At 39.3% G+C, this 27791-nt stretch overlaps 2 protein-coding genes across 3 annotated transcripts; both read left to right on the top strand.

Annotated features, from left to right (window-relative positions):
• Window positions 1–598: 598 nt before the first annotated feature.
• Window positions 599–22667, top strand: golga1 (golgin A1). 2 transcript variants are annotated; one of them, XM_046034595.1, is made up of 24 exons: window positions 599–767; window positions 1447–1747; window positions 3464–3554; window positions 5712–5786; window positions 7367–7464; window positions 7546–7578; window positions 8240–8368; window positions 8671–8840; window positions 9118–9229; window positions 9355–9438; window positions 10408–10533; window positions 10803–10898; window positions 11255–11350; window positions 11856–11951; window positions 13630–13770; window positions 13979–14053; window positions 14396–14485; window positions 14782–14884; window positions 15446–15606; window positions 16337–16495; window positions 16595–16654; window positions 17600–17824; window positions 17997–18083; window positions 19712–22667. In XM_046034595.1, the coding sequence occupies exons 2-24, from the start codon at window positions 1619–1621 to the stop codon at window positions 19790–19792; spliced, it is 2517 nt and encodes an 838-aa protein (XP_045890551.1). In that variant the 5' UTR covers window positions 599–767; window positions 1447–1618; the 3' UTR covers window positions 19793–22667. The 2 variants fall into 2 exon arrangements, with proteins under 2 accessions (XP_045890551.1, XP_045890552.1); XM_046034596.1 differs by lacking the exon at window positions 8240–8368.
• Window positions 22668–23741: 1074 nt separating this feature from the next.
• On the top strand, window positions 23742–26549 carry rpl35 (ribosomal protein L35). The gene is made up of 4 exons (XM_046034597.1): window positions 23742–23859; window positions 24388–24524; window positions 25286–25367; window positions 26357–26549. Exons 1-4 carry the CDS (start codon window positions 23857–23859, stop codon window positions 26504–26506), a joined length of 372 nt encoding a protein of 123 aa, XP_045890553.1. The 5' UTR covers window positions 23742–23856; the 3' UTR covers window positions 26507–26549.
• The last annotated feature ends 1242 nt before the right edge of the window (window positions 26550–27791 follow it).

The following is a 27791-nucleotide window of genomic DNA, read 5'->3' as shown; positions in this document are numbered from 1 at the left end:
GTTATCAAGAAAAAAATATGTATATCAGTCATTATCAATAATTATCACAATATACGTCAAGTCATTATTCTTTCGAGTTTAAAGGCTGATGTTTGCTTTGAAATTGAAGAAATCAGATGTTTAATTGTGGTTTTAAACTTTCCCTTAAGGTCACAACAAACACTAAAATGTCCCATTTCTGTTAAATGAACAGTTTTGCATAAAACCGAGAAGAACAGCATCAGCCACACTGTATAAATGCTTAAAGAATGATCAGGTTTATTAAGTACCCTCTAAATACAGATATTCTTTTGCCTAAGCCCTCCAGTAAGCATTCAATGCAGCCTCATGCATTTGATTGTTTGATATCTATACTAATAAACGTTTTTTATGAAGTGATTATTTCAATAGTTTAATTTTAGTAATGGCATGTAGACAGCAGTTAAAAAATATGCTGGATGTCTCGACCTGCAGGTGTGAAACTGCTGCTGTTACTTCTCCCGCCTCTAGGCGGCGCGTGTTTCTGCTACGTTCCCACACCGCTCAGTTCTTCTACCCAATCAACACAGGCGCGGCGGTGACGTTGACAATCATCTGTGTTGGGGATGATTACGTGTAGCTCACCAACTCGCAACAGCTAGCTTGTCAGACGAGAGAGTGGCCAGCGAATTCAGATCCACTTTTGCAACGATAGCTATTTTCTTCCAGTGTATTCAGAGGAAAGGCGAAGATACAGTCATTGAGCACCCGAAAACGCCCCGGAATGATATTATGTCGGAATTGATATGGTAAGAGAAAGGCGACTTCAGTAAACGAGCAAGCTAACGACTGCTAACATCACCCGGTGGTGTTAACATTAACGTTAACTCTCATTGTTATGGCTAGAAGAGCTAGCTGGCTAGCTGTCTGTCAAAACATAGTCTGACAGTGTGATTGAATTCCTAATGGGACTGACAGTGATAAGACTCAAGTAATAAGAGATTTTACCTTTCAGGAATTTGTGACCTAACAATTCGTTGGTTAACGTTAGGATGAGTTAGGATGCACTGTACAAACTCAAAACCTGCTTTTGCTTTCGATGCAATCTAATTCTGGATGAACTGCATAATTCATCCAGAATTAGATTTCCTGCGCTCTATGAAAGTATGTCATACAGTAACCCAAACATTTTTAGAGCTTATGTAGTGTACTTTACTCAAAAAGCATTCAAAAGGTTGTCATCTGCTCTGAGTAACAACATTATTACAAACACCGATTGTTTTGGCAGTGAAATCTCCTTCATCCATTTGTAAAGTACTTCCAAATTATATCAAGATTCTTTGCCAGAAGGGGGATATGTCAAGATAGCACATCCATTATATGATAATGATAATTGATGCCAAAATGAGTGAGTTGATCTTGTTGGGCTCATCAGAACAATGTGACATGTGACACACAATAGCACACTGCTGCTTCTTCTTTTTCTAGATGTAGCAGAATGGAATTACCAGTACAAACTTGTTTCGAGGGGTACTGTATAAGGACGAGGGTCTGTTTCAGTCCTCAGCACAAGGAGCCATAAACTCCATGCATCGCGTGAAGTCCCTTACTCTCCTGAAACAGAACATTTCACTCAAAAAGAGACACTGAAAGGACAGACATGTTTGCCAAGTTAAAGAAGAAGATCGCAGAGGAGGCGGCCACAGCACCTCGCAGTGGTGTTCGTATACCACGCACCATCAGCAAGGAATCCATCACCTCAGTGGGGGCAGACTCTGGGGATGACTTTGTAAGTACTCATCATCACCAGTCACTAGAATGCTACATCTTTGTGCTTATTTTCAAATTGTTGAGTAATCTGATAAATATCTGATAAATGGTAATTGAAATGAATTAGTAATGGTTAGGCTTGTTCATGACTGAGGAGAAACTAAGCGGCATTGTTTTTGCTGGAGGTTGTTTCTCGGCTATCGTAGAGACAAATCAAACTGTTACTGTTCATCTTTCAGCAGAATATCAACATCATTGATTAACGTCGATGACTTAATTGGCCCCGATACCCGATCCAGCTATTTGACTCAGTATCGGCAGATAACAGTATCTTTTGTCTTTACTCCCATAGTTTTGTAAAATAAATTAAATATCTCCATACTTGAATTGACAGCGCACAACACAGAGAGGGGAATTTTTGCTCGGACCAGCAGAGCAGCAGGAATATTTCCAGCATATTTAATAAAAAACTGTTCTGTATTCCGATTTAATCTGTTTTTGGCCTAATAGGTCATTTATATGAACTGAGTTCTTTTGAACAAAGCATCTTAAGTGTTTGTAGCTCATTTGTGTGTCCACCCTAGGAGGCAGCGTTGTGATTTTTAGGCTTGTGGTCTGAATGTTAGAGACACTCTGGCAGCTCCTGCTGGTGCTCATGGCCATGGTCCAGCTGCATTTTAATCCCCTCTGTGGCACATCCCAATGTGCAACATCGCTGCCAAATGTGTAGATGTCATTAGTGTCCCATCTCTCCTCTCACTGATGTCAACAGAAGAATAAATTGCTGCATGGTGAGATAAATCATTTAAACTGATGTAAATTCTAAATACAGAATTAAAAAGCAATAAAAGGAAAATAGATTGAAACATTAGTGATCAAGGATGCATGTTCTTGTCATAGGATTTCTCACATGTCAGTTGTCAGTCTAAAGTAGTTCTAGGAAAGTCACAGAAAAGTTCTGTAATTTCAGGTCAGTGCTATGATTGGATCCCTGACTGGCTTTTGAAATAGTCACAATCAGTCAGTTGTAGGTAACACTTCTTGGGTGTGACGGACAGTAGTTTAGAACCGCGCTGACTTAGTGGGTTGGTCTCTATTGTATTGATTGCATGTAGGCAGGATACTTTGTTACTCAGTGTTAATACACGCTTTTCCTGTATTGTTTTTAAGAGAAATATTTTTGGAATACCTTGTACAGGAAATCCATATCCGTGGTAAAGCTCTGTTCATTGGAGCAAACGGGGGTGCAATCCCTCACAGGGGAAGCCAGACTCCTGAGGCTGTAGTGCCGTCTCAGTTGCACTTGGCTAAATTATTTAGTGACATTGCTGAGTAGCAATACAGCAAGCTGATATTGTGTTTCTGGTACAACGAATACTTGTCAGTGTGGATGCAGTTTACCCAGCTTGTTTGCATGACACTGACAAGTGGATCCTTTCTTTTCTGCTTCCATTACATATATTTTATTATACCTGCAGCTGACTAGCCAAATACCAATGATAAATCATACATTTATTTGTAGTGCAACAGCAGTGCAGTGTAATAACTGAATGTCCTTTTGTGATCTAAAACACTAAGGATAAACTTCAGGTTTTGGACTTGATACTAGGGAATTCCTGCCAGTAGAGCCATGATTCCTGCAGTGAAAGTAACAAGCTACCACTGAAATGCTTTAAATTCAACATAATGAACAGGATGAATTTTAAGTGCTACCTAATGCTGTGTGTGTCTTCAGGCATCTGATGGCAGCAGCTCCAGGGACGATCTGCCCGCCCAGCTCCTCAGAAGGAATGATCAGATCCGGAAGCTGGAGGCCAAGCTATCAGGTAGGCAGGCTAAGGTTATCGAGCTGGAGCGATTCCACCTGCAGCTCTCAGGAGAGATCAATACCCAAGATCAGAGACACTTAAACTAGAGATGCACCGAAATCGGACGGTTTTTGGGTTAATCGGCCGTGAAAGTCTCATATTGTGCAGCATGCACGTAAATTTCACTGCCAGCCAAATTTAATGAGAACAGTGGCGCAGTCTGTAATTGGCTACAGTCACAGCTCCACACACGATAACATGTCACCGTGAGTGAAGAAGACCCAGCGCTCACAATTAGTAATACCACACATAGACTTTATGTGGGCTGCCCGGGTACAGTCCCCAACGTATATTTGGCAGAGTTAGAGAGAGGCGTTATCTTACGTACGGACACAGGGATATTTTACAAGCACATACCAGGCAAAGCAACAGTGAACCCACCTCGATCGTTTCGTTAGGCTACATCATTAACAACAAGCCTCCTCCACATGTGGCTCACCTGCTGCTGTCAAAAAGTTGTCGCAAAATGGGAGTCGTGTTTATAAAACTGCTGAGGAATAAAGTCAATGAAGCAGACAGATACAGGGAGAGAGTCAGAGGTGCTCGTGTGTCTGCAGATTAAAGCAGTTTGTGACTAAACACTAAAATAAGACGGAGGATTATGTTTAAGTAAAATGGATATAACTAATAGAAATAGAGTAATGTATCTTTTTCAGATAAAATATACAAATATATTCTCCCCACCCCCCTTCTTTCCCTACCACAGTTACACTGTCATTCTCTCTTATTTAAACCCAAGTGATGCACAGGACTGTAAGTGATAGAGCCGAACATGTTAGTTAATGAAATGACATCAGAATTATCAAACTGCCAACTTGTGAAGTCCTCTCATAAAGGCTGAGGCTGATGCAATTGCAGTGATAAATATTTAACACTGTATTATTTAAAAAAAAAAAAAAAAATTGAAGCTATTATACTTTGCCTGCATCTCTTTTTTTTCTCTGCAAACTACAGTCACACCCACAACAAATAAAAGCACTTTAGCTTAGAACTGGCAGACCATGAGAACATTTATATTGATAGGCTGTCTGACAGCACCCGTATAAACAAACAAAATTACTTTCTAGACTAACATGATACACATTATAGACAGAATATTGGATTAAACACTAGTCTTGGTAGTGGAACTTGAATGCCTCTGGTCTATGAGATTGACACCAGCAGGTCAAACAGACATTCTTTGTCAAAGGGAATATGACTACCGTAGATCCCGTCCGGAACCAGTTTGAAAGCTGGGATATATAACTGTGAAATTCTGTCTTGTAGTGTAAAGCAAATGACAAGTTATCATTGACTGTCACTGAGCAGTTGATGAGCCGGACTGATTCACTTTCAGTTAAATTCTGTTCAGTTTGTTTGGATATGCTGTTTTTGCCCGAGATCCGGATTCTTATCTTGAGTGAGTCAATCTCGCAGTAAGACGTTGAAACTCTTGTTAAACATTTAACAGTTTATCAATGCAGGTTAATTGTGATACTGTTAAAACTGCTAATTATTTTTCCTTTGGCTTTCACTTCCTCATCCATCTAAATGCACCACACCGTTTGGAAGCTTAAGCTCTGGTTGCCTGGAAGAACAGTGTGCTCTTCCTGTTTTTAATTTAAAGCAGAAAAGTGGATTTCTATAAACCTGACCTGCATCTACATGTTGAAAAAAAGCTGCACAGAGAGTGTTATATTCATTTGTTTGTCTTTTAAATTGTGATTACATTAACGTCTCAGAATGAATGACTATGATAATGTTTATTAGGTGTATATTCAGTGGGACAAAGTCTACCTGGTTTTGCATTTAGGGTGTTTTCCCCCCAGTATAAAGGCTCCTCTTCCTCTTGCAACCGCAGAAAAGGTTAAAGGTCGCACATTCTCATGCAGCCTTTAACCAGTATGGTTTTCTCAAATAAGAAAATCATTAATAGTTTTACCTTCCATTATTTCTCAATCATGTTTTCCCTTTTGCTTTCTCCCTCTCCTTCTGTTCACTTTCTCTCCTGCCTTTCTCTTTACTGTCATTTGTGTGTGTGGTTGTGCGTTGGGGTGTGTGTGTGTGTGTGTGTGTGTATATGTGTGTCTATGTACTGTTGACACCCCATCCCATCACCTTACTTCCCAACAATAGACTACGCTGAGCAGCTACGAATTATGCAGAAGACCAAGGACAAGCTTGAAATTGCATTAGAAAAGCATCAGGATTGTACGTACCTCTACTCTACTCCCAGTTACCTTCCTTTCTCTCATCTGTCTGTCGGCTGTAATAACCTTCACCTAGTGTGTCATCACTTCCCGAAGATCATTTTTTGCCGCAGATGTAAATATAATGGGCTTTAGAGGTTTGCTTTGGGTGCGCTGAATGCTTTCACCCTTTTTTATCTAAAAATCCACCCTCAGATCTTTTTCAGCACGTTGAGTTCAGAGTTCTGCATACATTGTCTGTTACTTTGTACCTAAAGATGTGATTTGAACTTGAATTCAGTTGGATGTATATGCATAAGAAACAAAGACTGCATTAAATAAATATAGCTCACTAGCTACTTGAGCTACGGTTATGAACATTACTGCAATGATTGCAGCCACACAGATTATTTTAATATCAACATTTTATAGCTGATATTTTATAGCTGCGTTGCATTCTGGTTTGTTGACTTACTGCCAGTGGAGAAACTGGCTCTTATCATGGATTTGTCCTGCTGTTTTTAATTGTTTCTACAATATCACTGTGGACTGTCTGTCCAACGCTGACGAATCATACAGTGGATATTTATGGTCCTGAGGATGGATTCTAGTGTGTTTGGTGACCTTTTTGTTGAAAGTTGGATTTTATGCTCATGAAGTGTCACAGTCTATGCCCTAATGTCCACTGGACATGACCGTGTCCCATTCAGGCCCTGTCATGGCTGCCGCCGGTTTATTTTGGTGGTGTGAAATTCACTATGTGAATGTACATTATTTAAATGCCTATGTTGATCAGTTGGCATTAAATTAATGTTTACCAATGGGCTTTATTTGTTATTGACTTTGTCTTATTCTTACAGAATAGTTTTTCAAAATGCAGTGTTGACAAATCAACTGTAAACTGTATTCAAAATGTGGCTGCTGAAGAACAAAGCGCTTGAAGACACTCTGTTTCCAAAGTACTTCAAGCACACATTGGAACTACAGAGTGGTAGCTCAGCATGAAAATGACACAACCGCATCCACTGGACATGAGGTGGCAATCGGCTGGTTGGCATGAAATTTGCAGAACATGATCATGTTCTTCAGAGGATGAACCATTTCCCTTTTTGGGCACTCCATAAGTCTCTAGTGCCACCATCAGGCCAACGTACCAACTTGTCTGTTAAAATTTCTCTTCTTAGGCATGAATATTTTTGATTTTAATGACCCAGCAGTTTTTCCCTTAGTGCTTCTCTCAGAGCTGACAATAGTGCAATGTTGTTGCTTCTATCTTGTACTTAAGTATTGTGAGTTGTAACGCAGCTTCAAGCAGAGGTAGACTTGGGTGGATTTCTTTCTTAGTTCACACACATATATTGCCGTGTTAGCTTTAACAAACGGTGTTGTAATTGTTAGCTGCCATGCATCGCTTGTCTTTGCCTGTCTTTGCTTCTGGGATGAACACTTCTTAATCTGACTCTAACCTTTCACAGCTACTAATGGTGCCACTGTCTGTGCTATTTAATATTTCTGTTCTCTTTGGTTGCATACAAACCTCTCTGTATGGTTTCCATCTTTCCCTTTCTCTGTCTCTCTGTCTCTCTCACTTTTGCCGCCCAGCATCCATAAAGAAACTTCAAGAACAGAACGAGTCTCACCAGGCCAACAGAGCCAAAATGGCAGAGGGGATGACTTTAGCACTGGAGAAGAAAGATCAGGTAAATGTCACTCTGTCTCACTTATTGTACTGTTCTGTTTTGTGACGTGTACTTATCTCTCTTTGTATCCTTTAACTGCAGGAATGGATGGAGAAGATGGCCACTGTGGAAAAGGCACGTCTTTAAATTGGTCACTTATACATACATACACTATATATATAATAATAAATAATATTGTAATACACTATTTTATGATGACATCTTGAAGTTTGACTGTACTGGACACCTAACAGAGAAAATGGGTGCTTTCACACCTAACCTGTTTTGGTCGGATCAGTTGAACCCTGGCGTGTTTGCCCGTTTAGTTCCGTTTGTTTGGGCTGGTGTAAAAGTTGTCTATTGAAGTCTAGTGGGGACTAACCAACTGGACTCAGACCTCTTGAAACAGAGGGTCGTGGCCTGCAAGAATTCAAAAACTTTTTGCTGACTATGAACTGTTTAGAAAGTAATCTCCTGATCTAGGCTGTATGCGATGAATAGCCTATATTTCTGTCAGATCACTTGGCAAGGTAACACATCTTTGTATTACCACATTGCATTTTCCCTCATACTGTGTGTCAGAAAGTGAAAAGCACTAGACACACTAAAAGTGTATTGTGTTTGGTTCCTGCTTCGTCGTAGTTGTCTATAATTATTTCCTTGGTCGGGATCAAACAAACCAGATTTCAGGTGTGAAAGCACACTTAAATTTGGCTTCTTCAAACCTGCACATGTCCTGAAAATGGACACATGTATGTGTACACTGGTATAATATAACAGTGTTGTGTTTATTTAGGACAAGGCTGCCCTGTCAGCGCAGCTAGAGGAGATGATGCAGCAAAGCTTAGTTCTCTTCCAGAAAAGGGATGACCTGGATGAACTGGAGGGCTTTCAGCAGCAGGAGCTCGCTAAAGTTAAACACATGGTGCGTACATGCAGAGTTGAATGGTTGGATTTGCATCATTACTTAACAACAGTGATGCAGTTTGCCACCTTCCTGTTCCTGTCATGTTGTGATTCAGTTGAACATTGGAGATGAGCTGGAAAGGATTTTGGAAAGGATGTGAGCCTCAGTGCAGAATAGGAGAGTCTCTTTAGCACTGAATGTGTTTGAAAGCACTTAAGTTGTTGAGGTGTGATTTGATTTCATCTGGGTTCATAAAAGCACTTTTTTTATTGCGCAGTATGTTCTTTCATTATGACATATTTCCCTTTAATGTTTGTCAGTTGCTGAAGAAGGAGGAGCAGCTGAGCCAGCGGGAGCAGGAGCTCCAGCAGAAGGAGGCTGAAGTTCAGTCAGCAAAGCGAGGGCTGTTCGAGACTCGGGGGAAACTCAAGGCTCTGGAACAGCAGTATGAGGAGAGCTGCAGACTCAACTCTGAGTTTGAAATAGAGCGGTAAGAAGGAATGCAACGGGCAGCAGTATGTGATTTTTATGATCATATAAATAGTCTGATGAAAAATGGTAGCTTTATGGAAAATGAGAATCTGTTAAAAATATAATTCTCAGCAATTACATTGGGGTTCCATCTGCTAACTTTAAAGTGAACAAATCTAAAAAAGAATTCAATATACACCCTGCTCTATGAAATGACAAGTTTGCATTTGTTGTTGAGCTATGATTTTTGTGAAATACCACGGGAAGACCAAGTGCATGTCATTGGATCTGTCCAGAGAGGAACTGCTGCTGCTCAGAGAGGAGGCAGACAAGAAGATCAGTGAGCTGGAGGGACAAAGCCAGGAGCTGCAGGCCGTCATCCAGCAGGTCTCTGAAGACTTCCAGAAGGTCAGTCCTGAACACAAGCTGCACTCTACTTCTTCTTAACGAAGTTAGTCACTATTCATTCATAAATAATTTGTCAAGGCAGTTGCCTGTGAATCAAGCGAGTATGTGATACGTGTGTTTTTCAGTCACAGAGTATGGTGTCATCTTTAGAGAGGTCCATCCAGGAATTACAGACTGAAAATGACGCCCTGAAGTTGCAACAACAAAAGGTCAGAACATAATCAAAGTGGGGCTTCATCCAAGTGTATGATGTAAGAATACAATCCATTTTATAATATATAAGTTTGGCACCACATTGTGAATGACATGTCTTTGACAGAGTATAGAAATAGTACAAGTAAAAACAAAATAGTCCTAAACTTATTTGTAGTTTTCCACTTAACTTCACATTTATCCATGCTGTTGCCATCTGTGATGTAGAACCAAAAATATTCTTCCACGATTACTTTTCACATGCTTAGTGTTGTTGTTCATTGCTAAGAAGGGTTAGGATTAGGGGTTAGCATGGTGAGCGTCACTGTCCTAGTTTACTGTATGTATGCTGGAGTACAATTAAACTAATTCAAACAGTCTGCTGTGCTTGTAGACTGAGAGTTAGCTCTTTTCCCACATTTTAACTATTTTTAAAATTTGATATCAAAATTGACTCCATAGTACAAAATATCAGTAATAATACGGTGTTAGGGTTTGATATCATTTGAATTTTATCGATTCCGATTCTTCTCATCCAATCTGGTTGTTATCAAATCCCAGTTTCAATTCCAGTTTGGTAATAAAAAAATGTGAAATGTTTTGATAACAAAAATATATTTATTCTTTTAAGCGTTTACTTTGAGTTGTATTGTTTCATTCTTTCAGTCTTTTTTACTGCACATTCACATTGTCAACACGTTTAAAAGACTAACAGCTAATTTTTGGATTTGGTTCTTATTTGGGACCGGTTTTCACTTCTGAACCCTGTAATTCAGAATGAGAATGTATCCAAGTCAGGGAAACATCTGTGGGGCATTCAGGAGATAAAAGGGGATAAGAGAATTTAAATAATTATAAATAATAATTGACTTCCAGAGAATTGAACAGAATATATCAGCCTTTTAGAAAAACAATAGTAACACATTGAAGAATCTAGTTAAACGGTTTGCTAGAAGCCTGTGAATGTCTTCCCTTGACTTCATCAGGCTGCTGTAACGGAGGAGGACAAGGAGCGCTTGTTAGGGGAACTTCAGAAGAAAGTGACTTCTCTGGAGAGACGGCTGCAGGGCAACCTCAGCCAGGACGAGCATCTGCAGGAGCTTCTCCAGGAGGTGAAGAACATCTATAGCTGGTGCTTAGTTCAGCCAGTGTTGGCTAGTGATCAGTCATTTGTGGGACTGAGACCAATTATCCATTTATCAACAATAGTTCAATGATAATTGAATTGGGATTCATGTTGTGCATTAAAACTAATAGCTAACATGTTAAGCTTACCTTTACATGTCTTTTATTATGACTCTGCCCTGTCCCTGTTCTAGGGAATGATATTCCGACATTGTTGGAAATGTGTTAGTTTGCAGTGCAGTTTTTGCCTTTTCAGAAGTCTAGCCTGGAGCAAAGTCTGGAGGAGACCAGAGCAGAGCTGCTGGCAGTTCGGACAAACCATGCTGATACTGTCAGCTCTCTGGAGGCACAGGTAAGCCAGTGCATATATTCACTCAACCCTGACTTGTAAAGTCCCTGCATCATCTGCAAAACCACGATTATACGTGGATATAATTTCTGTGGATTAAGTAGATTGATAACTGCTGAGGTATTTACTCATTGTGCTAAATTAGCAAACAGGTCACCATACAACATTGATGCTGTTGCAGCTTTCAGGTGAATAAAAAGAGACTATAACAAAGTGTTGACCTGACAACAATATGTGGCTTCCCAAACTTTCTGTCTTAGAACAGGCTAAATTGTCAAAAGGAAGAATTGTGTTAGTGAAGGCAATAAATCAGTGTGACAGAATGCCCCTCCAGCTCTGTCCCTCCTGTCTGACCTCAGGTATCCAGAATGAGTTGCAATATTACTGAGCTGCAGACCCTTCTCCGACACAAAGACGACTCCTCCAGAGCCTACAGACAGAGAACAGACACACAAGTAAGCAAACGGACAAAGTACTGCAAGAACAACAGATAAGAAAGGAGTCGAGTTTCTCTCCATGTGCATGGTTGACTGGCAGTGATTGAGTAAATCATGATTTTTAGCTCCACAGTTTTTATGCCTCATATACATTTACATTGTTTGGATAATTATGTCTTGTGGAACATAAGCAGAAAACTTCTTATGATTTCATTGAGTCAGCTCAAAGCGGCATTAATCAACTTTAAAATGCCAAAAAAGTGTCTAAAGAGACATGTGTTTCATTGGATTTTAAAGTTGATATAAAAATCTATTCAAAAGCATTATATATGAGTTATTAATTGTAGATCTATTATCAACTAGAGAATCTGGAATCACATGGTTACGGAGACTAAGGAAGCGTACTGTAAAGATTGTCTGACAGCTGACAACAGTAAACACTTGGCATTCTGGCTGAGCTAACTTTTAATATGTCTGCTTCTTTACCTGGTCACAATCAGTCATTGTATGTTTTCTATTTCAGATAGCTAATCTGGAGCAGCAAGTCCTAGAGAGTAGTGATAGACTGAAGAGTGCAGAGCAGCAGATCACAGAAAAGCAAAAGTATATGGATAAACTGGTGAGTACCACTACAGTCAAGAGCACAAAATGAGTCCAAAATACGCTTGATATTTCCTAAAGAGGCCGTTAGAGTAGACAGACTTGGCACTGACCCTATGATCGTCTGGTTGGAGGACATACTCTTAGCCCATGTCAGGTATAATTCTCAGCCAACTGGGAAAATGGCCTCGGAAAATAACATATAGAGCTTTTTTCACCAAAAGTAGAACTAACACTTCCCTCTATCAATTATTGGACAGTAATCAGTAAATGCTTAATCATTCAAAGCCTGTTAAAATAAATTGCATATTTTTAATCAAAAATTCACAAGTTAATTATTTGAGTTAACTGAGAGTAAAAATGTCTGCTTCTGCTCCACATGTTATTACTCAAAACATTTGCAAACAATATTCCAAATGTCAAACCAGTTTGTAGGATTTAATTCTTTACTTTGGTGTAACCTGGTGTTAGTTTGAAGAATAACAGTTGCAGACACCAATGTGCACTCTATATTTGTCATTTCAGTGCAAGTATTCAGACAGTGAAATTAGTTTTTTATAGTCTTCCTGGCCATGAAGCACCACTATGTACAGAAAATTAATCGGCCGAAAATAGCAAATATAGTGTGGAAACATTTTTAAAGCGTCAGAGAAAGATGCAAAAATCACCGTTTGCAGACACTGTTCTGCTGAATTGTCTCCTAGCACATGCCCTCCATCTGTTGCTGACTTCTTAGAAAACACAAAAAGGACACACGTGACAATGTTCGGTTTTCAAAAAAAAGGTGTCTATACAGGATAGAAATAAGATTAATTGGATTACATTCACAGAAAGTAAAATATATGAAGAGTCTATTAAAAGTAAATGGATACATGTAATTTACTTTACCGGACCCCCTTGGGCCTTGGACCCACCCACCATAGTCTCTCCAAATCGTGTGGGAAACGCTGAGTAAAAAGCACATTTTGACTATTTAATTTACGCAATGGTAAAAAAAAAAGAAAAGGCAAAAATGTGAATGTACTTTTTCAGTCCCTACCCGAGCGGGTGGTGATGGCGCAATGGGAAAGACACATGCCTTTGGTGTGACCCATCCACTATTGTGTCCCTGAGCAAGACACTTAACCCCTCGTTGCTCCAGAGGTGTGCGACCTCTGACATGTATAGCAATTGTAAGTCGCTTTGGATAAAAGCGTCAGCTAAATGAATAAATGTAAATGTAAATTGACCACACAAACCATTTAAGATTGGCGGGGGTATCTAATATGATAACTCACCCTCAATCCATCATGCTGATATCATGAGACGGCTTTTCACCTTGACGAGAAATATGGTCATATTTTAATATCGTGAGATCTCATCTCATTGCACTTTTTATATAGAGCAGGTCTAGACTGTACTCTTTGTAATATTAGTTACAGATACCCAACTATTCCCGCTAAATACTTTTAATATAAGAGATAATGTCAATTGTGAGTGTGCAGTCACAATATATATGATCTAATACAATAAGCTATTGAGCCACAGTGTACCCATTTGTAACACATATAGCATTTAAAAGAAAGATATGACATTGTCCACGTGTACTCCTTTTTGAGGGACACTGCTAATTTTCAGTCTTGTTAAAATCAAATGAAGGTGGGTTTTTGTATGCGTATGTTTAACGATGCATTTGTATGTATGTTTTTTTTTTTCAGCAGGGAGAGTGGAGTGCAGAGAAGGCCTTTCTGGATCAGCAGGTGTGTTTGTTACAGCAACAGAGTCAGGAGAAGGCCAGCCGGTTGGAGGAAAGCATCACGTCTTTACAGACAGAAAGACAGATGCTGCAGGAGAGGGTGGTATGTTCTGCTTGTCATTTTCAGCTCTTTTTATTTTTCAAAGATGTATTTGTAATCTATAACACTGTGCAGTAGTCATCCTGTTACACTGAGGGAGTGGGTTAATCGCTGTATTTCTTGCAGTGAAGAGAGAGCGCAGTTTGCTCTATGTTTTGTTATGCTATGTTATGTTGACTAATACTTTCTCGTACCTGTTTTTGTGTGCTAGGCTGATCTGGACAAGCAGAGGGACGAGACAAACGCCACTCTGAGGCAGCAGACAGAAGAGCTGGAGCAGTGCAGGGTTAGAACTTCAGAAGATCATATGCTCATAATCTCTGTTCTATTTGGCATGTTCTGTATTTTTAAATAGGAACGTGTAATGGAAACAATCCATCTATTCCAACCAGTTTTCTATTCTGTAGATGTATAGAGCAATAATGAAAATTTGGTTACTCAGCTGTCTTCACATAATATGATATAGCTTCACTGCCATATTACAAAGCCAGAAGCTTTATACTTAGTATTGAACATTCACCAATAGAAATATAGAGGTCTAAAGACTCAAAAAGATGATGACTCAAGAAGATAATTAAAAAAGGAGTGTATTTGTCACTCTTGTCTTAGTCTTGGTGTGTTCCCACAGGCGGAGCTGAACAGCCGGCAGACAGTAAGCACAGAAATTGCCAAAGCTCTAGAAGAAACCAGACGGCAGAAGGAGGAGCTGCAAACACAGGTCTGTGGGTAAACACACTTCTTGCAATATTCACAACAATACAAAGGCAACACCTAACATGGGGTCCCTCACAAATGATGTAGCAATCTTCCTGTGGACCAGTCACAAACACACTTATTCCTTTTGTAGGAAAGAAAGAACAGAAGAGTTATATTTTATCGTTATTCAGCGGACTGCGCCTTTATTTTAACACTCACAGATTATAAGACAAAAACAAAAAACAAAAAAAACAATCAGAGCTGGTTGTCATTCGCATGTACTTTGTAATGAAAAGTGGTTGGTTTGCTTGTTGTCAGATTGCAGGGATGACCACATCTCTACAGACCTCACAGCAGGAACTGTCCACTGTCAGTGAGAAGCTAGCACTGAGAGAGGAAGACATCAAAACACTCCAGAATGGTACAAGCACAAACACGCCTGAATTTCTTGTGCTTCCATTTTGTAATCATGAGTCTTCGTTCTTAATGTATTTCTTCTTTGTGTAACAGTAGCAAAGCGGTGGATCATGTTGTTATTATATATTGTCTGTCAATATGTCTGCTAACTTAACTTTTCTTGATAAGTGAGCTAGTCTCCCCTGTTTTTTTTATATCCGGGCAAAAACTTAATATAGCAATGTGATCTGTGGTAGAGGTGTCAGGTACATATACAAAGGAATCCTAATCAACTGAAAATAAAATAAAGAAAGCTGTGAATAGTGCACTGTTAGCAGCTTTGATCTATAAATAGTGGTAATGACATTTGAAAATCCATATTGTTTAAGTGTTCGTACAGGGAGTAGCCAAAATAATGCACCTTAGAAATGGACTTATAAACACTGCTGTAAGGATAAATTGGCTTTATTAGTCAGCCTGTCGCTCTGCAGAATTTGTCCGTATAAATGACATCTAATATTTAATATATTGGATTAGAATTTCTTTCAAATAAATTCAAATGTTGCGTGTTGTGTGTGTGTTGCAGAGGTGCAGTGTCGGCAGGCATCACTGGTCCAGCTGCAGGAGGAGGTAGAAAAACAGCGAGCCCAGCTGGAGCAGATGGAGCTGGACAAAGACTCCCAGCTGATCACCCTGAGGGAGGAGCTGCTCAGCCAGACACAGCAGCTAGATAGCTGCCAGGCGCGGGTTAGCATCTACACACAAAGTCAGAAATACCTAACCTTGCTCTTTGTACACACAGTAATGATGCAGAAAATAAAATTATTATTATAATAATTAAATTTAGGATTGGTAATTTTTGTTTTCAACTGTAATAGTTGTTTTGTTCAAGTCACCAATCTTTCATAGCTCATTATTGACCTGTCACCTGCCCATCACACTTAAAAAACAATATTCAGGGAAGACCAGTGTTCCATATTTGGAGCTCCGGCTTTAAGGTGGGGTACCACAACTAATAAATGATACAGAGCGAACAAGGACGCAGCAAGTAATGTAACTAATGTTAGCTTAGTTGTGGGTTAGCTACAGCTGCTGCTGTGAAGCTAACATGCAGAGAGGTCAAGATGTTCCCAGTGCAGCACAGCAGCTCTAGACAGTGATACTCACAACTTTCCTGCCGCTATAACATCACAGCAACAGCATTTCTTGGTGAACTAGAAATTAAGCTGAATGTCCGTGGGTTATTTAACAGTACTGACACAAAAACATGGCTGGAACTGCTGAAATAGTGTTTGTTTGTTTCCCATAATTACATTTTTCAGTGCACAGACTGAACAGACACCCTTGTCACATAACCCACCTTAAGACTTAACTTTAAGTTTGACCTTAAAAACATTCTTATCATATATTTCCATTTGGGGGTTGTACTGTCCATGTTTTCCCACACCTTCATTGTGGTTTGGTATGTGTTGCCCAGATCTCATACCTGGAGGTGGAGGTGGAAACCCTGACAGAACAGCTTCACAGCCCTGAAGTGTGCGAGGAGGATCAGAACGGCAGTGTGACGGTGGACGATCTGGATCACCTTCAGAAGGTCAACAGAGAGCTGGAGCAGCAGCTCAGCGATAAGAACAGGGTCAGCTGCCGTCTTACTCCTATTCTGTTGTTCCTCTAGATTTCAATGAAATGTATAGACCCATCACTGCACATAAAACACATTGGTATTGTTTTGCAGACCATCAAGCAGCTGCAGCAGAGACTGGCAGAACTGAAGAGGACGCTGCAGAAGGAACTGGTGAGACATGTTTACTGAACAGTTCTTGATAAGGGAACTAATCAACCCTGTTCTTTTTATAACTGGAGAAACAACTAAAGGAATCAGTGTGATCTAGAATAGAAGTGTTAAGTACATATACAAAGAAATAATTTATCAACAAAAGTGAACTGACTATACTGACTCACCATTGATCGAATCTGTAACTTTTAGCAGTGGCGCTCACTAGTGACTAGAGCTCTGTTGTCTGCTCAGCTGTGATTCACAGTACGTTACTACCACATTAAAAGCTTATTAAAAGACAACGGAACTAACTCAGTGGTCAGTAATAGGCTGCTTAGCTGTTACCTCGTGCAGTGCTTCTACATGAACTGAACTTAATCAGAATCGGCACTGAACGTTGGGCTGTATGAGCGCTGCTCTTCATGCTGAAGTGCCTTGAAATGGTGATGCGACTGCTTAGCTTAGAGAAACGTGAACAAAGTACATAGTGATTACGAATCTTTGAACTGATTGATTCATGATTTCTACCTCTGTCCTGCTTTTTTCTGGTTGCTATGCTGCTATGAATGCAAATTCTCTTTATGTCCACTTATACCTGCGGAAGTAATTCCAGCATAAATACATTTAAAAAGTTGCACATACCTCATTGACATAAAAAAATGATCAGACTAATGGAAACTTGAATCACATGTCGTCACTCTATGAAGGAACTGTATGATATTTAACAACATCCAATTTACCTTTCACTTAATTATTCTGTATTTAGTATTGTAGGTAAACTATAGATTCATCTTCAAACTATCATAACTACTAACTATGGCTTGAAAATTGACAATACTGTTAAATCATCTCCTGTCTGAACATTAGAAAATATTGCAGGAGTATTGTGTTAAATAGTACAGAGGTAAATGGTATAAATATAGATGGATATTATATATGCGTTTCCTTCTTTGTGCTTTGTAGAAGCTGAAGTCTGAGCCAGACACTGAAGGGAGAGAGAAGTTGCCAGAAAGCCGGGCTGAAAAACAAGACAGGGTCTGTCCAGACCCGCCTACAGCATCCACCCCGAGCCCCCCAACCTCCAACACTACGGTGACTAATACCTCAGACCTCAACGACTCACGAGAAATCAACTTTGAGTATCTCAAGCATGTCGTCCTCAAGTTTATGTCATCCAGAGAAGCTGAAGTAAGTCCTCAGGGCTCTATTTTTTTTTTTAACCCCTTTAGTTCAACAACTACATAGGCTGCATAAGTAAATAAAGCGTTCATGTGCAGCCCTGTAGGCCTGCCCTGGACTAAATGACTGACCCTGGCTCTGTTACACACCAAGTCTGATTCTGTGTGTCTTGCTCTGTCAGGCATACCAGTTAATACGAGCTGTATCTGTGCTGCTGAACTTCACTCGTGAGGAAGAGGACATGTTGAAACAAACTCTGGAGTACAAGGTTAGTGTTTCATTCACAGTTTAACACTTTATTTCAACACAGACCATTGTTTTACACATCCTGTATGTGTCAGTAGAAGATTTAAAAAGGTACTAAAGCTTTGTTCGTTGAATATTTGTGTGAAGTTTCACCAAAGTTAAGGGTGTTTCTGTGATCGGGGTAGAAAAGCCTTAAACATTTACATCATGGTTTGACCACTGACCTTGGGGGGATTGGTCAAGATCAAGATATTTTCAACTTAATTCAACACTGTTGCTCAGAATGGACCTCAAGCAAGAACCCCAAACAAACAGACAGATGGATTCATATAAGTGGATCATACAATATAAAAACACTAAGACACTTTGCAAACATTTCTCAAATATACCCCGAATTCGAATTCATATCAGACACACAGAAACTCCCCTATTTACTGGGAGAAATGCCCAGATGTGAAATAATTGCTGCAAAATATATCTCCTCATGCCAAGAAGTGAGGACCAGTGGAAGCTCAGACTGACAAATAATTGTACAGATTTTCAAATTATTATTATTTTGATCGTTTGATATTTTAGTAATTGTTTTGTTTTTACATTTGACACTGATTTTATTTTTATTTATTTATTTATTTAATTATTATTTTTTAATCAATTAATTATAAAAAAAAAAGTCAATTAATATAATTTATGTTTCATTTATTTATTTTATTTTTATTTTTTTTATATATTTTTATTTTTTAACACACACACACACACACACACACACACACACACTTTCTGTTTTATTTATTTATTTTAATTTCAATATATATATTTTTTAACACACACACTTACTGTTTTATTTATTTATTTTATTTTTAATATATATATTTTTTAACACACACAAACACGCTTACTGTTTTATTTATTTATTTTTAATATATATATATATTTTTTAAACACACACGATTACTGTTTTATTTATTTATTTTATTAAAATTTTTAATATTCTTTTTTTTTTTTTTACACACACACATACGCTTTGATTACTTTACGCTTTATTTACTTGTTTAATGAAATGTATGGGGTTGATTGTTGTTATGTTGTATGTATGATGCTTTGGCAATGTTGTTGTTGTTACAAATTCATGCCAATAAAGCTAATTTGAATTGAAGTGAATTGAATTGATCATACAGGTTTTGTGACTTGTCACATTCACCAATTTTCTAGTAAAAAAAAAAAAAAACTAAGCTGAAATCCTAGTGCCTTCATCTGAATGGATTTGGACTGAATAAATATGCTTCTAAAATGGGGGGAAAAATGTTATAAACTAATGTATATTCTGGTTACAATGTCAGTATAATGTGAATCATATTTGTATTTTATTGGCATGTTTTGGCATGACAACTTCAACAATTCAACCAATTCTCTTTAACAGCTGCAGCGGCAGGTGGACATCCTCTATTATAACACCTCACAGTGCAACATCACAAATAATACATTGCTTTTCTCCATCTCTTGCGTTCCCTTTACCACCTCCTAGGACCACCTAGGATAAGTACATGAAAATGTTCTTGTATTGGGGCCAATGTCTCTTCTGAGTGAAACATGTATATAATTTGAGCTAGTTTCACTGGTAGCTAACCTGGTGGCTGGTGTTTTCTGTTCTAGATGTCCTGGTTTGGATCCAAGCCTTCTCCAAAGGGTATCATCCGACCTTCAGTCTCAGGCACTTCAACTCACTGGAGCTGATGAGCGGAAGCGATGGAGGAAAAGGAGCTAAAGGACCACCTCCAAGGGGAGGACGTTCTTCATACAGTCTACGGTTCTTCCTCTGTGTCTGAGAAGGACTCTAGCTTTCAACCTTGAACAGCCTCCCGCAGTTTCCTCTGGCTCTGTGTGGGAAGGACTGTTGTTTTCTGCTCTGTAGGGACAGAGGATGGGCTGCACAGTATGTCTGAAGGATAAAGGCCTATTTATAATCAGTTGTTGATTTTAAAATGACTGGGATTTTTTTTCCCCAATCATTAAGGCAGATGGACGTTAGACCAAATGTTATTTGACCATAAAATATTGGTAAGACACTGTATTCACACTGGAGTCTCTCAAGTGTCTCAAGTCTAATTTTTCTTCCCTGACATATGACTCAGATCTGATGTTTTCTAGCCCATGAAAACAGCAGAAAGTGAGTTGGCATGTAAGAAAACGAGACACAACATCAGAAAGAAATAACAGACTGTCTTGACTGTTATTTTAGGAACTGCCTCATTCCTACCTGATTCCAACTACACAAATTACACCTGTGTTTTTCTAGAACAAAAAGCATTGTGACTTGATGTGACTGTCTTTACTGGACAAATGGTACAGCCTTTGATTGCTGAAGGACCTTTTATCTTGTCACTTTGTTAATCTTCTATTTTAAATCAGAGGGCTTCTTAATGAAAATGTGTCATTTAATGACCTGTACACGATACTGACGCTGATTCAGTTTCAGTGAGAGTTTATTTAATAGCACCTGCCAAATGGACATAAATTGTTCACATTTGTGTCAAAGGATCTAAATGTGTGTTAAGTGACATGAGTTTGAAGCCCTTTCAACCACCAACCATTTTCTTTGCTGTGATTGGAGTAAATTAGTTGTCTTTACCTGTTGAAATATTCATGATGGCATTGGAAGAAATCTGTTTACTATGTTTTGGTGCTTTGAAGTAAGACTACTTCACAAAGCTCAAGGGAATCCAGGCTGAGATTTCTGTCCAGTAGAAACCTCAAGTTCCAGAATGATCTTGAGAAATGAGAGTGCTGACATTTTTCATTTAGAGTCTTGATTAACTAGGTTGAATTTTAAAATCATCAAAAGTAAGTTGGAGCGTGTCTTTTAAAGAAAATTCATTGTTCTCATCTTTCCTTAAAATTTAATTTTCATCATATTTCTTACCACAGCTTCACTGAAATCGCCCTTACAAGCTGGTCTGAGCTAGAGCCCGCCAGTTTTATTACATGATGGTATATACAGAGTTTAAAAATCTGATAATGTCGGCCAATATATCTTTTATTTATACAGATACATAAATTGTTTTGATAAGGATCCTTTAAATTTGGTGAGTATTTGGGACCAAGAGATCTACAGTCAGCAATATATTCTAGTGTAAAAATAAACTTGTCAGCGCTGTCTGGTAAACAAACAACGTAATGGTTTTTAAAATACTGAAAACATACTGTAGCTTTGGCATTTCTGGACTACTAATTTGTTGTTGCCTGTCTGCCAACATAAACAGATGCTGAAATCAGCGGGGCTGTAGTTCAACAGCTTACTTAAATGGGTTTTAAAACAGCTTGGCCATTAGACTGTTATTGTTACTATGAGTTGAGCCTCCCAGCAGACCTTGCACTCAAATCCTCCCTCTGTCACCTCGAGTGACGGAACCTAATCTAACCATGGCCCTAACCTAAACCACCTCTAAACTAAAACATTTGACTAGTAGCTTGGAAGTGCTGTTTGGAGGCTCAGTTCAGGGTAAAGAAAAGTCTCTATTTTCAGTTGCTGCTACTAGAGGAGCAAAAATGGCTGGCAGAGCTGATACAATATGCACACAGACTGTTTTAGGTCCTTGAACACCAATATGAATGATTGAGACTATAGTTGTCCATTTTAAAAATAACAATGTGATTAAATAAGTGAATGCTATGTAAATGATGACTGGAGAACATGCTCTACCTGTACCTGCCTTTGCTAATGTAAATGAAAGTACATTCCACATGTTTATTTATATATCAAAATATGTGCATACTGTATCAATCAATGGATGTAAATGGTTTGATGTGAGGTCAGTTTGCAATATTTATCATCATCATAGACCAGAACTCATATATGTTTCTGACTCAGTCCCACTGTCTTTCCCGATCCTCCTCGCTCCGTGTGATGTCAGTCACAACACAATGAATGGTTATTTTTAAATTAGTGGGAGGCCCAGGGAATCTGCATGCCTGTGGTTAAACTGCAATTTTGAATCCCTAAAGCAGCCTGAGAAGTATTTTACAATTCTATTTGTTTCTAAAGGCCAGAGGATTCTGCGCTGGTATTCATGACAGTAATATGCAAACATTGTGAAGCAGAAATACATCAGGGTGCTGTCTGCATACGATTATCAGTCACAGAAGAAAAAAAAAGTACTTCAGGTCAGTTGTTGTTTTTCTTGCTTTTGAAGTTGTATCTGCTCTGAATACATTTGTTTTATGTTGGGATGCAGGAGCTGTCATCCTCTTGTGTTACTAATAACCGGTAGCAGACTGATGTAGTCACCCACACTGGGTAATCTGCATCCATGAGAATAAAAAAAAAACAATGAATGCACTTTTTAATCTGATTAATTTTGCTGTGTTAAACCCTGAAACAACTGTACAATCACTACAGCTTTTGTGTCTTTTGCTTTTTATGATTTAACAATTGCTGCCACAACTTTCCGTTCCCACATTTATTAATAATAAATCTGAAATGATAAAATTACTTCTTCTGGCTCCAAATCTTGCATATTTAGTGAGAGGGAAATATATATACACTACTGTTCAAAAGTTTGGGGTTGCCATATCTCAGCCTGGCCAATAAAAAGAAAAGATTATGGCTTAATCTGGGTACTGTTTATTGAAGCTGCCAGTTGAGGACCTGTAAGCTGTCTGTTTCTAAGATTAGACCCTCTAATGTATTTGTCCTCTTGCTCAGTTGTGTCCCACTCCTCTGTCTGTTCTGGTTGGAGCCAGTTTGCGCTGTTCTGTGAAGGGAGTGGTACACAGCATTGTACAAGATCTTCAGTTTCTTGGCAATTTCTCACATGGAATAGTCTTCATTTCTCAGAGCAAGAATAGACTGACAAGTTTCAGAAAACAGATTTTTGTTTCTGGCCATTTTGAGCCTGTAATAGAACCCGCAACTGCTGATGCTCCAGATCAACTAATCTAAAGAAGGCCTGTTTTATTGCTTCTTTAATCATCACAACAGTTTTTAAGCTGTGCTACCATGATTGTAAAAGGCTTTTCTAATGATCAATTAGCATTTAAAAAATTATAAACCTGGATTAACAAACACAACGTGCCACTGGAGCACAGGGCTGATCATTGTTGATAATGGGCCTCTGTAGATATATCCTTACAAATCAGCTGTGTGCAGCAACAACATTCTACATCAATAACAATGTCTACACTTTATTTCTGATCAATCTGATTATCATCTGACTATTATCTGATGTTATTTTAATGGACATAAAATTTTTCTTTTCTTTTGAAAACAAGGAATTTTCTGAGTGACCCCAAACTTTTGAATGGGTTCAAATAAATAAAAATATTGAATTTTATTTATTCTAATATGTGTTTATTCATACTTTTATCAATACATGTTTTCTTAATGTGGTATTGGAACATTTAATTATTTGTGTTTGTTGCTGATATCTATAGGCCTAATAGCCTTTTTTCTGGTGTTTTGAGTTTTGTTTTCAGTTTAGGTGAAAACATTATCAGTATAGCCTACATACATTTTCCCATTTGCAATGTATATCCTATAATATTTTAATTTACCTTTAGAAACGACTTAAAATCCTCAGAGATTATGAAATGATATTCCCTTTTGATTTCTACGTTGTTTCTTTCTCCAAATTTGTCTTGCATCTTGATTCGGTTGCTTCTCCAACGCTGCGCCCATAAGTGGCGCTGTTTTTATGATGTCGATCTGAAATCCAGACCGAAGAAGAAGACATTTCTCCGGAAACTACTTTTTCTGAGCACGCGGTGCGTCCGGCCTTTCCAACAGGGCAGCGAGAGGGAACATGGTGAGGAGCTGACACTCGTCTGTCATTTATGTATTTTTTCACGTTTATCTCAACTAAACCCCATTGAAAATATATTATACGTGTACATAAGCTTCTCGGGTAGTTGTTTATGAATTTGTCTATAAGTAGGCTGCTAACGGAATTGAATTAAATGTTATATTTCGGGTGGTACAGACCGACATTGCTAAGCGTAGTTGCTAACCGTAACGTTAAGCCAATGACAATATGGCAGGCTGTCGATAGCCTGCTTGCTATTATTGCTGGATAATGTTAACAGAACACACGTGCAGCCGATATTTCACTGTAAATACTGGTAGCAGATGGCTTGAATGATGTGAAGACGTGAAGTTATTGGTCTGCTAACTTTAATAACGTTAGCTGTGTTAGCTTGGCTGACTCGTGTCGGGAATAGGAGCTCCTGACAACGTTGCGTTAACAGAGCTGATGCTTCTCGAGCCGCTTGAGATGGCGTCTTTGAGTCTAATAATGTGATACGGTGGTTAACGAATGTCTTCTATCGTGGTCCAGGCCAAGATCAAGGCAAGAGATCTGCGGGGCAAGAAGAAGGAAGAGCTCCTCAAGCAGTTGGACGACCTGAAAAATGAACTGTCCCAGCTCCGTGTGGCCAAAGTTACCGGTGGAGCTGCTTCCAAGCTCTCCAAGATGTAAGTAACTTACTGGATGAAAATGATTTATCAGCGCTAAGCCACACTTTCTTGTGAGTTGACCAGGTTGGTCCAGATTTGACATGGCTGTTTCTGGCTATAAGGTCGTGACATGTACAGGAGCTGTCTTCTGTGTGTGCAGAGCCCCACGGGTTATAAACATATATAAATGTATTATGGCGTCAGTACTGTACAAGGGTACTATGAAATGGTAACCAAACTAAATTACAAAGTTCACTAAATTATTGTAGCTAATAGGTTTGGATTTTTTAGGCTCCACACTGCCACTATAGAATAAGGATGAAAACCGTAACGTTAACTAACTTTAAAATTTATAAGCCATTAGAGGAATTAAACCCCTACAGACTGTCAGTTACATGTCTGCCTGGGACTTCAGATTTTCCTCATTGGTTCTCTGGTCAAAGATGATATTTGTTGAGCTGATGTTTTGCTGATGCATTCAACACTGCTTACCAAAAGACTGAGACTCGAGATGACCTGAATATTCCTCATAATCAATGGATATTTATGTACATAGAAAAATAAGGAGGAAACCCGTGCAAGAGGCAGTGTTTTTAAAATTTCTTGTTAAAATTTTTAAAAGTCTGAGACTGCCAGAATTAAACTTCTGCAGACTAACAGTGGGCTTGGCTCTTATTTATTTCTTTAATTGTGTACAACTCTACTTCTGAGGCTGATTTGTCACTAAACCAAAATCTGGGGTGCAAAAATCAGCTCCTGACTTTGTTTGTTCGTTGCAGCCGTGTTGTCCGCAAATCCATCGCCAGAGTCCTGACTGTAATCAACCAGACACAGAAGGAGAACCTGAGGAAGTTCTACAAGGTGAGAGAAAGCAGCCACCATAGATTGTAGCAAGCTCAGCTCCTCACTGAGCACAAACATGGACAAAGACATGTCTGTATGGAACTTCAAATTTTCCTCATTGGTTCTCTGGTCAAAGATGATATTTGTTGAGCTGATGTTTTGCTGATGCATTCAACACTGCTTACCAAAAGACTGAGACTTGAGATGACCTTAGTATTCCTCATAATGACTATTTACATAGACAGCGTTAATTTTTTTTGACTTGGCTGTTTACTGGGAGTTAATAATTAACCAATAGTAGTAATGTTTCTATACCACACTGTAGAAAAGGCCCAACTAATGACTGCTTTTAATGGTGTAACATCAGTTTCCCTGCAACATTGAGCACTTGTCATGTTGCCACACTTTGTTTTGATCATTTACATAGTTACTCAGAAGGTGTTTGAAAATATACTGTGGCTGCATGAATATATTAGGATGACGGATGATGCATAAAGATGGTTTCCCAAGAAAACAACGGCATTCAGAACATGGCCATGAGGGGAAATTTGCATACTTACTGCTGGTTGTGGCACTTGAGGATGTAACAGAATGGAAGAGGTGGTCTGTAGGGCAGCTGCCTAAAAGTCTTTGTCATGGTATGCCAAGCAGATGGGTTGATTGTCTGCAGCATGTAAGTGCTGTGATGTCCCTTTTCAAAGGAATGACCTACCTTCTGATGGTAGATGTGTACGCAGCTGGCCACCTACTAATGCAAATATGAAAATAATAAATAAATGTAGCAACAGATCATTGAAATAACATTATTGACATGTAAAGACTTTGTGCTCACTCTATGAGCTTGTTGATTTATAAAAATTATACCGAAGTATAATACTGAAGTCCACCTCTAGAAAATTTCAGTAACAGTTGTAGGTGTACGTCTTCCTGTCCTTCACTTCTCAGAGTTATTATTTTGACAGCATGGTGTTTTCAACTCAACTGAAAGTTAATTTCCTTTCTTTCAGGGTAAGAAGTACAAGCCCCTGGATCTGAGACCCAAGAAGACCAGAGCTCTGCGCCGCCGACTCAACAAGCATGAAGAGAGTCTGCGGACCAAAAAACAGCAGAGGAAAGACCTCCTCTACTCCATTCGCAAATTTGCAGTCAAAGCTTAGAGGCTTTTTCTATTGATAAAATAAAATCTGTGTAAAAGACGAATCATTTCTTGCATTGTTTATCTGCAAACATATCTCACATTGATATTTGTTTCTATTGAAGCAAAAATCAGTAGTTCTCATTTACATAAGGGTTCTCCAGGGTTTGAGTTGTGTCCTTAAAGGCAACCCCCAACATCATAGGTGTCATTAGGATTTCAATGACATCTCTTCAACTCTTTGAACAAGAAATGTGCTGAATTCTCAATGTAACTGTGGCTTTGAGCTTGGGTCAAATTTCAGACTGGTTTGTAAATCATTCGTTTGGACAACTAAGTCCAGTTGGAATACACTGCTCAAAAAAATAAAGGGAACACTTAAACAACACAACGTAACTCCAAGTCAATCACACTCCTGTGAAATCAAACTGTCCACTTAGGAAGCAACACTGACTGACAATCAATTTCACATGCTGTTGTGCAAATGGAATAGACAACAGGTGGAAACTATAGGCAATTAGCAAGACACCCCCAATAAAGGAGTGGTTCTGCAGGTGGAGACCACACACCACTTCTCAGTTCCTATGCTTCCTGGCTGATGTTTTGGTCACTTGCTGGCGGTGCTTTCACTCTAGTGGTAGCATGAGACGGAGTCTACAATCCATCCAGGATGGCACATCAATGTGAGCTGTGGCAAGAAGGTTTGCTGCGTCTGTCAGCGTAGTGTCCAGAGCATGGAGGCGCTACCAGGAGACAGGCCAGTACATCAGGAGACGTGGAGGAGGCCGTAGGAGGGCAACAACCCAGCAGCAGGACCGCTACCTCCGCCTTTGTGCAAGGAGGAGCACGAGGAGCACTGCCAGAGCCCTGCAAAATGACGTCCAGCAGGCCACAAATGTGCATGTCTCTGCTCAAATGGTCAGAAACAGACTCCATGAGGGTGGTATGAGGGCCCGACGTCCACAGGTGGGGGCTGTGCTTACAGCCCAACACCGTGCAGGACGTTTGGCATTTGCCAGAGAACACCAAGATTGGCAAATTCACCACTGGCGCCCTGTGCTCTTCACAGATGAAAGCAGGTTCACACTGAGCACATGTGACAGACGTGAGTCTGGAGACGCCGTGGAGAACGTTCTGCTGCCTGCAACATCCCCCAGCATGACCGGTTTGGCAGCGGGTCAGTGATGGTGTGGGGTGGCATTTCTTTGTGGGGCCGCACAGCCCTCCATGTGCTTGCCAGAGGTAGCCTGACTGCCATTAGGTACCGAGATGAGATCCTCAGACCCCTTGTGAGACCATATGCTGGT

Source organism: Micropterus dolomieu, linkage group LG21 (genome assembly GCF_021292245.1).
Source record: "Micropterus dolomieu isolate WLL.071019.BEF.003 ecotype Adirondacks linkage group LG21, ASM2129224v1, whole genome shotgun sequence".
NCBI classification, from domain to species: Eukaryota; Metazoa; Chordata; class Actinopteri; order Centrarchiformes; family Centrarchidae; genus Micropterus; species Micropterus dolomieu.
This window is presented reverse-complemented; position numbering and strand designations above follow the sequence as displayed.

Bases quoted from the DNA above. Each gene is read 5' to 3' on its own strand.
- rpl35 (XM_046034597.1), top strand. The intron at 24,525-25,285 runs GTAAGTAACTTA...TGTTCGTTGCAG, and splicing joins GCTTCCAAGCTCTCCAAGAT to CCGTGTTGTCCGCAAATCCA. The intron at 25,368-26,356 runs GTGAGAGAAAGC...CCTTTCTTTCAG, and splicing joins ACCTGAGGAAGTTCTACAAG to GGTAAGAAGTACAAGCCCCT.
- golga1 (XM_046034595.1), top strand. From the start codon at position 1,619: ATGTTTGCCAAGTTAAAGAAGAAGATCGCAGAGGAGGCGGCCACAGCA. The intron at 9,439-10,407 runs GTCAGAACATAA...TGACTTCATCAG, and splicing joins TGAAGTTGCAACAACAAAAG to GCTGCTGTAACGGAGGAGGA. The intron at 17,825-17,996 runs GTAAGTCCTCAG...TTGCTCTGTCAG, and splicing joins TGTCATCCAGAGAAGCTGAA to GCATACCAGTTAATACGAGC.